At 38.2% G+C, this 12,686-nt stretch overlaps 1 protein-coding gene across 2 annotated transcripts; it reads left to right on the top strand.

Moving 5' to 3' along the window:
• The first annotated feature begins 1,929 nt into the window (after nt 1–1,929).
• Nucleotides 1,930–11,845, top strand: LOC117992656 (E3 ubiquitin ligase Rnf121). Of its 2 annotated transcripts, XM_069506267.1 has the most exons (8): nt 1,930–2,116; nt 3,101–3,135; nt 3,408–3,549; nt 4,632–4,786; nt 5,926–6,328; nt 6,964–7,066; nt 7,677–7,809; nt 8,480–11,845. In XM_069506267.1, the coding sequence occupies exons 1-8, from the start codon at nt 2,084–2,086 to the stop codon at nt 8,598–8,600; spliced, it is 1,125 nt and encodes a 374-aa protein (XP_069362368.1). In that variant the 5' UTR covers nt 1,930–2,083; the 3' UTR covers nt 8,601–11,845. The 2 variants fall into 2 exon arrangements, with proteins under 2 accessions (XP_069362368.1, XP_069362369.1); XM_069506268.1 differs by lacking the exon at nt 8,480–11,845 and having other exon boundaries at nt 7,636–7,770.
• Nucleotides 11,846–12,686: the final 841 nt, after the last annotated feature.

The following is a 12,686-nucleotide window of genomic DNA, read 5'->3' as shown; positions in this document are numbered from 1 at the left end:
TTTATTTTGATAAGGATTAATAGCATGAGTAAAATAAACGCGTTTAAATGTAGTCCAAAAAAATTTCAAGATTTTTAAATAAAAAAATGGTTGCTGTGCCTCACTCGACATAGATGGGTATAGTGTGTCGCGGACTTTTTTGTAGATATTTATAAGATCTACAATTAATTAGAACATTTTATGGTTCTATCTTTTATAGTTTAGGCAGCGTACGCAAAATAAGTAACTTTTCTGGTTGATTTTTTACACCTTGTGTCCGAAAAACCCAAATATCTTACGGAACCCTATTTTTTTCCAAAATAAAATATAGCCTATGTTACTCGTGGATAATGTAGCTTTCGAATGGTGAAAGAATTTTTAAAATCGGTCCAGTAGTTTTTGAGCCTATTCAGTACAAACAAACAAACAAAGTTTTCCTCTTTATAATATTAGTGTAGATTATCGATGCTTGTCGCAGTATCTGACACTGGGCCGATTCTCTTGTACACTTGGACGATTTAACCTATGGACTTGTAACGCGCCTAATATTACGAATAAAAATTTCTGTCACTTTTGGTGCGGGACGAGGAAACACTACATAGACAACTTGACACACTCACTCAACAAAGGTTTGTGTCATTATTAACACACACATATCTAAATCTTCAACACTACTACATTTTACGCACACTAATAAGTTATATACATCAACATACAAAGACATTACGAGTGTAAGACAGTCAAATTGATTTGCGATGCTACCGTATCGATATTTTAAAATATATCGATAGTTTTTCAGAAACAAAAGTAGAAGTAAGAATTTATTACTCGTATTTAATTACTTAAAACCAGTGTTTGGTAAGCGTAGCGTATTCTTGCATACATTCACCTCACTTAATAGGTAATTATCCCAAAAACTAATAATGCAACGTAAAAATAAGAAAAATATTTATTTAAAAAATATGCACATACTTTTTTACTTATTTTATATCATTTTTAATCTTTTGTATTTTTTTATATAACGAAATTTTCATTTAAAATTTCGATAGTGAAAATGTGCTTATTAATGACTTATATTATTATATAACACACACACACACACACACTTATATTATTATCACAGAAATCGACCAGTTTTATTACAAGTATAGGTAGCGAAAAAATTGTGGTAATTAATAATAACTATTCTTTACTTGACTTGAAGACGTTAATTTAGTCGTTAATAATAAAGAAAATGTTTACATCGATATCGATAATCGAACCGCAATCACTATCGTACTACTACGTAATTTCATGCTGTTCACGCGTATTCAAATTTTAACCTAATTTGTATTTATCGAGGGTTGCAATTGTTTAGAAAAAACAAAATATAGTCTCGTGAGGAGTATGACTCGTTTCTACCGAATTATTACGTACTCAATTACTGAATCGGTAAAGTTCTCGATTGTTATTTTATTATAATAATTTATGTAATTTAATTTATAGAAAGCGTTTATTACACCAAAAATACTTACTTATGAAATGAAATTCCATCTTTTTGTAAATTTGATGTGTTTGATTTGTTCTTGCACTCACTAACGGCACAAACAGGCATTTTTCACCCAGCGTGTAAGACGTCGTCACACATCGAAAACGATTCTGACAATGACAAAATCGATTCCGCAAACAGTGTTTATAAACGCAGTGGATTAAAAATCCATTTCTATTGACAGAGGGGAATAATCATGCGAGGCGCGTCCTTAGGTTAAATCGTCCAAGCTTGTACACAATCTCTAAACTGAACTAAATTAACAGGTCTAAATCTAGTGCTATCCTTTTCCGCAAGCATCATTATGAAAGGGATAGCAATAGATTTAGACATGCCAGTTTAGTTTACTTTAGAGATTGTGTACAACGGAATTAGCCCCATTGACAGCTTGCGTGTCTAAGATTTTGACAAAAGATGTGATGGCAAGAGTCGGCCGTTCAATACCTCTTGAAAATAAGTGATAAATCTATATTGGAATGATACCTTTATTAAGATAAATATTTTTAAATAACATTACCACCTATTCGTGACCGTTTGTGATAAATTTACCCAGTGGCATTGTAATAAACTACGAAAATGGATCTCCACCGGCCAGTAGAGGGCAATAAGGTATAAAATTATCTTTTCTTCTGAGTAAACAGTGTTTATTGATTTAAGAACAATAGATAGTTCGCTGCGAGTCTCCGCATTAAGTAAACATATGCCACATCTGTAAAAATTGGTCCAATATATCTTATTTATTGGTTACTCATAGCTATACTTAGTTTGCGGTGTTCACATAATTGATTAGGCCACAGATTAATAGCGATATGAAACTATGCAGTGAGTGATCACTGCAATCAATGAAGTGATCACAAAACAAGTACCTAGTCCAACCTGAAGTTGCATAGCAGCCTACACAGGTCATTGACTGAGGTTTAATAGTCAAACGTGCTGTATTCAGATTGGACTACTTGTTTTGTACCATAAGGTGGCAACAAGCCATGATAGTCCAGTGATTGCAATGTGCAGATCGTCACTAAGAGGTTGTGGGTTGGAATCCTTTCCAGCACTTAAATTCATACTTCCATGCTAATAATATAAATGCGAAAGTGTGTCTGTCTGCTAGCCTTTCACAGCTCATCCGGTCAACTGATTTTGACAAACTTTAGTACAGAGATAGCTTGCATATCAGGGAAGGACATAGGCTAATTTTTATCCTGGAAAATCAAAGAGTTCCCACAGGATTTTAAAAAACCTTCTTTAGGTCTTCAACTATGCTCATGCAAAAAATGATGCTCCATTGTTATGTGATTAAAGTACAAACCAAGAAACCAACAAACAGACACACTTTCGCTTTTAATACTATGGGTAGTGATGTTTTGTAAATGTTAAATATTAATTAAGTATCAACTGGTGACAGAAGGGCTGGCTCATTTTTTGCGCAGCGGATCAGCCTGGCTGTCCAGCGCGGAAATGCAGCCAGTATTCTTGGCACCATTCCACGCGTTCATGATTTATATAGTAATTAGATAAGGCTAGCTTTAAGTTTTATTGTATTAAAAAAAAAAAAATTAAGTACCTAAGTAGATAATACTCTGTTTTTAATTTCAGTCCTATGACATGATGACACCCGAAGAAAAACTCAGGTATGTTTGGTTATTTTCTATTAAAAAGGTATTTTCATATTAACCACTGATTGTTTTGTGATAATTATCATACTACTATGTCATACATATGCATTTATAATATGGATAGTGATAGTGCAACATGCAGCATGCAATATGCATCACCTGCCTTCCCAGTTCCCACTGCTAACCCACTGGCTATTCCTGCAGTGGGAAGTAGTGCATATTGCAGACTGCATGTTGCACCATTCCAAACCATTGCCGGCGATAGGTTGATGGTGATAATGTTCCAGATATGACCATCAGAAGATGCATGAGTTGCACCGGGGGCATGACTCCATGCACATGAAGATGGTGCTGATCCTCATCGGCACTCTGGTGGTGGCTCAGATCATTGTGGTGGAGTGGAAGAAGCTGCATTATAGGTCTTACGCTGTGAGTGACTACTGATTCAATTTACTTTATTTTATTTAAGCCAATTCTTATGAAAAGTTAACTTATGAGAACTATGTCTAAGTATGGAAAGACAACCAGGACAGAGAAGCAGAAGATGACCAGACTCTATTTCCAGCAGTTCCACTGAGAAGAGCTTGCAAGAAATTCAGCACACTAGAATAAAAATATGAGCTTTTGCTATCAAGTTTCCCATCCCAAAACGGTACGTATGTTACGGTGCGACAAGGATCTTTTGGCTCGTGGCCAGAATCGGAACTAACGCCGCCAACAAGATGGCGGTCTATTGCTACAGTACAGTCAATTAAGTAAACACTTTTTCACATTGTGACGTCCTGTCACTGGGACAAATGCGGGGGTGATTAAATGAAATTCGCTTGCAATCTTTACTGTCGTGGGTACACGTCCGCTCGGCCATCATGACAGACAATGCGTGCCGTCGGCTGTCACCATAGAGCAGAAACAAAGAGGAGATGTTGTATTAAGATTTCCCTATGAAATATCGAGTGACATTTTGCGGGGTGAGGGGTTGTGGAACGCCGCCCACTTCTCAATTTTCCATCTGCGGGTTAGTAGCAAAACTACTCGCTTAGCGACCTAACATCGATATATTGATGTCACTACATAGTTCAGCTATCTCACACTAGATGTCAATAAGTGTAGAAATTACGTATAAAATTACTTACAAATGAAATGTGATACCATTCATAGCATCAGAACGTCTGTCTGAATAACTTTGACACGATAAAACACAACACTTCATCCTTTTGTTCTTAAAAACGCGAAAACACACCGATAATACGAGTCTCAATATATGTGAACCTGACGAACGCAGACAGCATACTAACTAAGGCCCCGCCCACAGTGATGACGTCAGGACCTAGTTGAAAATCACAGTGCACAGTTGCTTAGGCCAACTCCTCTTCGTTTCTGCTCTGTGGCTGTCACTGTCTAGTGTGTCTACCCGCCTTGCGTAGGGCAACCACAGAACATTTATTTATCATTCTATGTGTGTAGTTATTATACATTAATAGCTACTTAGTTTTGATTTCTTCCATTTCCAGTTCTTCACGATGGTGTCAATGTGGTCCATACCGCTGCTAATAAGTACCTACAACCACTCGTACAGGTTCATCATTGTATGGACGATCTTCACTCTACTTACATCTCTGGTCATATGGAAGTCCTCCCAGAAGCCCATGTCTAACACTACACCAAGGTTTGTACGATTGGTTTATTTTTACTATACAAATTTCACACCCCTATTTTACCCCCTTAGGGGTTGAATCTTCAGAAATCCTTTCTTAGTGCATGGCTACGTCATAATAGCTATCTTCATGCCAAATTTCAGCCCGATCTGTCCAGAAGTTTGAGCTGTGCGTTGATAGATCAGTCAGTCAGTCAATCTGTCACCTTTTCCTTTTATATATTTAGATTATAAAGATGTAAAGTTTGTTTGTAGAAAGTAATTTCTGGAACTACTGAACCGATTTTGAAAATTCTTGCACCAATAGAAAGCTACATTATTCCTGAGTGACCGGCTATATTCTGTTTTTAAAAAATAGAGATCCCTACGAAAATTGTAATAAGCTAACCGTGCGAAGCCGGGGTGGGTCGCTAGTCTGATAATTAAAGCACTAATGATTTAAAAGTTGTATGTAAGTGCAATCTGTATTATAAACAGTGGCTTCACAGGCCAGGTTGTGCACTCCATTCTATCTAGTTCTTCTTTCTTCTTTCTTCGCTCTGGACTGGTTTCCGCACTTAAACGTTTCCGTCTGTTGTGCGTGCATCGCCCCTCCCCGCCGAAGTCTTCACTCCAGCCATCCAAGCTCGCTCCAGAAGCCAAACAGACCGCCCAGGTTGCCGAGGGCCTCATGGAGTGTGGTCGGGGAACCTAAATGGCGCTCGCGTTGATCTGATACGCCCATGCACTCTAGGAGTACGTGCGTCGGTGTTTCTTCTACCTCCATGCAGGCCCTGCACAGAGGACTGTCGGTGACACCTATAACGAAAAGGTGTTTGTTTAGTGGGCTGTGCCCTGTTATGAGTCCCACCACCTTCCTAAGTTTACCTCTGTCCAGGCGGAGTAGTATGTTAGTTTGTCGTTTGTCTATGTTGGGGAAAGCCTCTTTGGCTTGCCTGCAGTCTGTTGTGTTAGCCCATAGTTTAGAATGTTCTTTTAGTGTTAGTTCATGCAACCAGGTTTTATACTCACTGAAGGGTATGGGTACGATAGGTTCTGGCCCTGTCACCTTCAGTGTCGTAGCCTTTCGTGCTAGTGCGTCTGCCGCGTCTATCTAGTTATCTACCTATCTCTAATAAAATGAGGTAAACCAAATTGTCTCTATTCTCCAGAATGGTGTACAAATGGTTCTACCTAATATACAAAGTGAGCTGTTTCTTCATGCTGTTCGGCTACGTGGTGATGGTACTGACGTTCCTGAGTGTGAACGTGGTGTTCAACCACCGGCCGCAGTCGTGGATGGACGTGGGACTGATGTGTATGTTCTACGGAGTGTACTTCGGCGTGCTGGGCAGGGACGTGGCGGAGTATTGCACGGACAAAATGGCGGCTTCTATAGGGGTGAGTGATGCGGTCGAGGTACTGACGTTCCTGAGTGTGAACGTGGTGTTCAACCACCGGCCGCAGTCGTGGATGGACGTGGGACTGATGTGTATGTTCTACGGAGTGTACTTCGGCGTGCTGGGCAGGGACGTGGCGGAGTATTGCACGGACAAAATGGCGGCTTCTATAGGGGTGAGTGATGCAGTCGAGGTACGGATCGACCATTAGAATGAGATTTCGGCTTTGTAGAGCGTTGTCATTGTCACTCATACGTATGTGACGTTTTGTTGGTCTCAACGACAGAGACAACGCTCTATGAAACCGCTATCTCTTTCTAAAAGTCGATGTATAATATTTTCTAGGTATACGCCTTCCATCCATCAGTGGCCACTTTCCATCCATGTGATTGTGTTCATTGTGGTGTGGCTGTGGTGTTGTGTGTTGTGAATTTTAAAATAACTAAATAAATAAATAAAAATATTTTTTATTCAATTATACTTTTATAAGTATTTCGGTACCACTGGTTCGGAATGCCTTTCCTACCAAGAAGAACCAGCAAGAAACTCGGCGGTTGCTCTTTTCAAAGATTTGATAAACAATATTATACCATGTATGTATAAAAAAGTGGTTATCGAAAATAATTAAGATATTATAAATACTATCTGTCCCGCCTTACTCACTTGTCCTTGAAAAAGGACCCCGGATGGGTTCGAAACTAGTCGGGCTAACGTCGACTACACACGTGAGTAAGCCGGGACAGATAGTATTTATAATGGAAATCACTCACGGTAGTTTAAACGCTAAAATTAAGATATTTTTGTTTTCAGTATTACACAAAGGAGGGTATGCCGACGAGACACCTAGAGAGTAATGTTTGTGCGGTGTGCGGGAACAAACTACTTGTTGATGTCAATGAAGAAGGCGTATTAGGTAAATAACCTTTTTATTCAACTAAATAAGCAATGATATATTGGTAAAGGCTTCGGCCTTCCATTCGGGGTGTAGAGTAAGATCTCACCGCTGCCCGATCTTCCTTATTTTCTGAGAAACGAAATGTTTGGGATAGAGTAGTGCTAGTGTGTAGTATTAACGTACGCATATCTTGTCTTCATTTTCGCCAGCGGTCTAGTTCCACTCTGTATATTAGAAAGGATAAACTGTTCGTCTGTGGTCAAGGCTCTCTTGGCACTTGAATGACATTGACAGTGGGGTACTGTTGGAGAACAAAGACTTAGAATATTCAAACAAGAACAAAGGGGACACTTGACGGCATCATAAGTTTCGATTTTCGCCACGCGCCAAGATAGCCTTGTCGCACTGTAGTTAGGTTATGTTACCTGTGGCCCTACCGCGGTTGTTTGACAGCTACAATGTCACGATCGCAATCATCTCTGATTGGTTAATGCTCGCTCACTATTGACTACAATGCATTGTTGCAACAAGAATCGCACAAATTCAGCCAATCAGAACAATTGAGATTGTAATAATGATTGATGCAGGTTTTAGACAATCGCCCTACTGTTTTGTGGATGTCCCTTAGAGAACACGTACAAGCTGCCGTGCGGGCACGTGTTCCACGAGTTCTGCATCCGCGGCTGGTGCATCGTGGGCAAGCGCCAGACCTGCCCCTACTGCAAGGAGAAGGTGGACCTCAAGCAGATGTTCACCAACCCGTATCCTTTACTACGTCAAAAACGTAATCTCTCGACGCTACAGTCGAAAATAATTTATGCACCGTTATAGACATTTGTGGTTCTGATAAAATCTTTGACTAGTAAAGCGCACTTTGATATTCCTCATCTCACTTATTTTAAACTAGCTTAACATAAATATTAAACCCCCATTTAACCCACTTGGGGGGTGGAATTTCGCAAAATGCTTTCCTAGTCTCTTTACACAGAACCCATCCTTCAAATTTCATATCTCTAGGACCAGTGGTTTAGGCTTTGCGTTGATATATGTCAGTCAGGACTTTGAATCCATACTAATATTATAAATGCGAAAGTGTGTCTGTCTGTCCGTCTGTCTGTGTCTGTCTGTCTACTAGCCTCCGTTCAACTGATTTTGACAAAATTTGGTACAGCGATAGCTTGCATTGATGTAAGCTAACTCTGTACCAAATTTTATCAAAATCGGTTGAACTGTTGGGCCGTGAAAAGCTAGCATACACACAGACAGACACACTTTTGCATTTATAATATCAGTATGGATTAAATTCTATTTATAATGTTGCTAATTGTTATACTAGATGGCGCTGTCTTGTGTTGTCTCCCAGTATTGTTGACGCTTGACTAATGACCGAAATTAATAACAATAAATTGTATTCCTCAACTTACTGTTCAGTTGGGATCGGCCGCACATACTCTACGGCCAACTTCTGGACTGGGTGCGGTGGTTGGTTGCCTGGCAACCGCTGGTGCTGTTCACGGCACAAGGTATCAACTGGGTGTTTGGACTTGAATGAAGAACCGTTGCGAGTATTCGAGTGTTGAAGGTGGAAGGAACAACTATGTGACCATATTGAACGAATTGACTATTGGACACGTTTCCCCAAAAGTTATAGGAAAATAATGGTACTGATTCTGAGCACACCTAAATTTTAGAGTATTCGCATCCTCTTCTTACTAACGTAATATGAAAAGGACAGACACAGTTTGACAGTTTTAAAATTAATTTCCCTCGTGACTTAGCTGCCTGTCGCGAGCCTATTGTTTAAAATGTAGCGGGTACTAAAATTTAGAGTCTTTCATTCATTTCAAAATTCATGTTCCGTCCTTTTCTAGCAATATTAAAAAGAAGAGGATGTAGATACTCTAAATTAAGTTTAGAGAAAGACAAGAGAATCAGCGCCAATGGGGCCGATTCTCTAGTACACAATCTCTAAACTAAACTAAATTAACAGGTCTAAATCTAGTGCTTTCCTTTTCCGCAAGCAACATTATGAAAGGGATAGCAATAGATTTAGACGTGATATTTTAGTTTAGTTTAGAGATTGTGTACAAAGGAATAAGCCACAATGTTTGATCAATACAAACAAACGGTGTTATTTCGTTGTATTCTAAGCAGGGGCGGCTTTGATACCTTGGCTGCCATAGGCCTATGGAAGATTGCCGTCCCTCTATTCCCTCTAAAAGTAGCCGCTATTTTGAAAAAAATGGTTAAGTACAATCGTATTTTATCAACATTTGGCACGATAAATCAAAACTATTATGCCTGAAAATAAATAAAAATCTCTTTTATAATGTACAAGTAAAGTCCTTTCATATGATACTCCACTTGTTATAGTAATCTTACTTTGAAAGTTGTTCATTTTATTTTTGTCTTGCGATTTAACCACAAATTCACAGTTTTTAAATTTTTCCCCTCATGTCTGCTATAAGATCTACGCTCCTGCCAAAAATTTATGATTCTAGGTCTACGGGAAGTACCCTATAGGTTTCTTGATAGACAGACAGACAACAAAGTGATCCTATAAGGGTTCCGTTTTTCCTTTTGAGGTACGAAACCCTAAAAAAAGAAAATGATGGACATGTATGTATGCCAGACTGCATATTAAAATATTCAAAGCCCTTTCCGGCGGGATTTTTGCGCGTATTGTAAATAAGAATGGGACATACAGAGTTCCATGTAAATATTTACTGAAATGTTGCCTTTTCTATTTTTTTTACTGTATTATTTTTGTTGTTATTAATTATTATTTTTTGTGATTTTTATTTTGCAATTTTTAGGATAATAGTGCAAAGCTAAATAATTATTTAATTTAGAGACAACACATATAAGTACATAGACAATTATTACTTAGACGAATAATAATATGATTTGTATAAAGTTTAAACCCTATCTCATTACCAATATCTAACACCAAAATCAAAATCTAACACCATGCCAGACCATCAATAAGAGTAATTTATTACCTATTTTGAATAAATCATTTGACTTTGACTTTGACTTTGAATATTTAAATGCGAAAGTGTACTACCTAACGGAAATATCTAAGAGCCTCGCTGGAATGCGCTTCCCCTCGCACTTCCCCGCAACTCGCCCGTTTTCGCCTATCCAGTACCGGTGCCTTGCGGGCGCGTTGCATGACGTCACTAAGCCAGGTTCGCAGATATTTCGGTCGGCTTATATTTGTAATTTAATCACGCCGCAACGGAGTAGCTAGTAGGTATTCAAACCCTGTCATCTCCCACTCAAATAAATAAATGTGATTCTTTAGCATTTTTTCTTCCCATCGAGTTATAAAAAGGTAAAAATCTTAAATTTATATGTAATTATTTAGATACAGTTTACTTTTCGTCACTATAGTTGAAACTAGGTAGACTTTGAAGCATAATATTATAACATAATATGTATAGCATAATATGTACAGGAGGTACAGTTCTTGCAATTCACGAAGGCTAGTGAACTTTACTTGCGGTTGCGTCGTATACACGGGCATTGCGAGTGTGCGTGCATGTCGGACCAATCAGTCGCGTGCAAGCGCTCGCAAACGCACACATTAACTTTACCTTACTCATACCGATACAACACAAGCATGAACCACGCGTCCTCGTGAAATACAAGAAATATACACCAGCTACTAAAAATATACTTGACACTTCCATTAAAAATTTAACCTTAATAGTTTGCGTTAGGGAACAAATTTCAAAAGCTAAAAAAATATAAAACTTGGCATGATTTGTTATCATCGAGCATCCACTTGTGGCCGTCTAGACACTTTTATAATATGGATGGTGATTTTATGGTTTTTGGTATGTTTGGTCTATGGAGTGTAGAGACCAGGGTGCACTATCTCTAGTATGGGGGAAAAGTTGTCAAGTGTCTAGCTATAAACAGTAAATAATAGCTCAAAACCCCTCCAAAATGGCGCTAGTGCTGGGGCGTCGACAAAGGGTTATTACATGAGGGTATTTAACGTAGTGAAGTATGCCGAGTTAGAAAATTTAAAGGATTGAAGTATGCTGAGTTAGAATATTTAATGAATTGAAGTATGCTGAGTTAGAAAATTTAATGGATTGAAGTATGCTGAGTTAGAAAATTTAACGGATTGAAGTACATATGCTGAGTTAGAAAAATTTAATGGATTGAAATATGCCGAGTTAGAAAATTTAAAGGATTAAAGTATGCCGAGTTAGATAATTTAACGGATTGAAGTATGCCGAGTTAGATAATTTAACGGATTGAAGTATGCCGAGTTAGAAAATTTAACGGATTGAAGTGTGCCGGGTTAGAAAATTTAATGGATTGAAGTATGCCGAGTTAGATACTTTAACGGATTGAAGTATGCTGAGTTAGAATATTTTTAGTAAAATAGTTTAGTTTTTTAGACTAAGAGTAAGTCCAGTATACCATACTTCAGCAATTTACGTAGTTATTACGTAGTTACATAGTTTATTTCTTTATTTTGAAGCCGCTCTTTTTAAACTTACTTACAGCGACTGTAGCGCCACACTTATTTAGCACATTCTAGCGGACACTTTATACATGGATATCGTGCTCCTTACCTCTACACTCCGTAGTCTGGTCTACCCGCAATTCCACTTTCGTGACGCAAGCTGTATAATATGTATGTCTCTATATCTAAGTTATTCAGTATTGTATAAATTATATAATAATAATGTGTAAGCGTCGTGTGTGTGTATCGGTTGAATCGATTTGTATGTTATGTATTTTGTACAGAATAAACTTGATTCAATATTTTCGTTACATTTGGTCGTTTTCTTTATAATTTTTCATTTAATATTATGGATTTTAACTTGTAGTACGCGACAAGTCGAGATAGCAATCGGGGTGGGGACCGATGCGGGATAGCGCGAGTGTCGCGTATTATGTGAAATATTTTAACATAGAAAAATGCATTGTAGGCAATGACATTCTAATAAGCAATGTCATTGATTGTAGGACTAGGCTTACAAGGTTAAACTAACAACATAAGTATTTTTTTAGAAAGATGATTTTTTGAAAATTCACGATTTTTGGTGATGACTCTAAAATTACTATTGCAGTTAACCACTTATAAGAAATAGGACGGCATGCAGTAAGTAGGCCACATGGGACCTACAGAATTTAAGGCGTTATAAACCTAGGCTCTACATACGCGGCGTTGAATTCGTTTGCGTAGAAAACTTTTTTGGTTGAATGAGTTCCCCATGGATGTAAGCAGTCATTTTAGAATTCTTATTTATTAGGTGAAAAAGTAGTAAAAACTACTTTTTTAAAGTTGACTTATCTAAATATATAAAAATAAAAGGTGACTGACTGACTGATCTATCAACGCACAGCTCAAACTACTGGATGGATCGGGCTGGCATGCAGATAGCTATTATGACCTAGACATGCGCTAAGAAAGTATTTTTGAAAATTCAACCCCTAAGGAGGTGAAATAGGGGTTTGAAATTTGTGTGGTCCATGCGGACGAAGTCGCGAGCATAAGCCAGTCAGAAATATGACAGGAGTAACGGCCCCTACACATATGCAAACTCTTCAAGAGAAACAAAGTCGAAATTCCAGTACTTATTCGAATTTCCAATCAACGTCAAAATGCGTC

The sequence above is a fragment of the Maniola hyperantus genome, chromosome 22 (genome assembly GCF_902806685.2).
Source record: "Maniola hyperantus chromosome 22, iAphHyp1.2, whole genome shotgun sequence".
Lineage (NCBI taxonomy): Eukaryota > Metazoa > Arthropoda > Insecta > Lepidoptera > Nymphalidae > Maniola > Maniola hyperantus.
This window is presented reverse-complemented; position numbering and strand designations above follow the sequence as displayed.

Coding starts and splice junctions, on each gene's coding strand:
- LOC117992656 (XM_069506267.1), top strand. CDS start 2,084: ATGGATCTCCACCGGCCAGTAGAGGGCAATAAG. Junction 3,136..3,407: donor ACACCCGAAGAAAAACTCAG/GTATGTTTGGTT, acceptor ATAATGTTCCAG/ATATGACCATCAGAAGATGC. Junction 3,550..4,631: donor TGCATTATAGGTCTTACGCT/GTGAGTGACTAC, acceptor TTCCATTTCCAG/TTCTTCACGATGGTGTCAAT.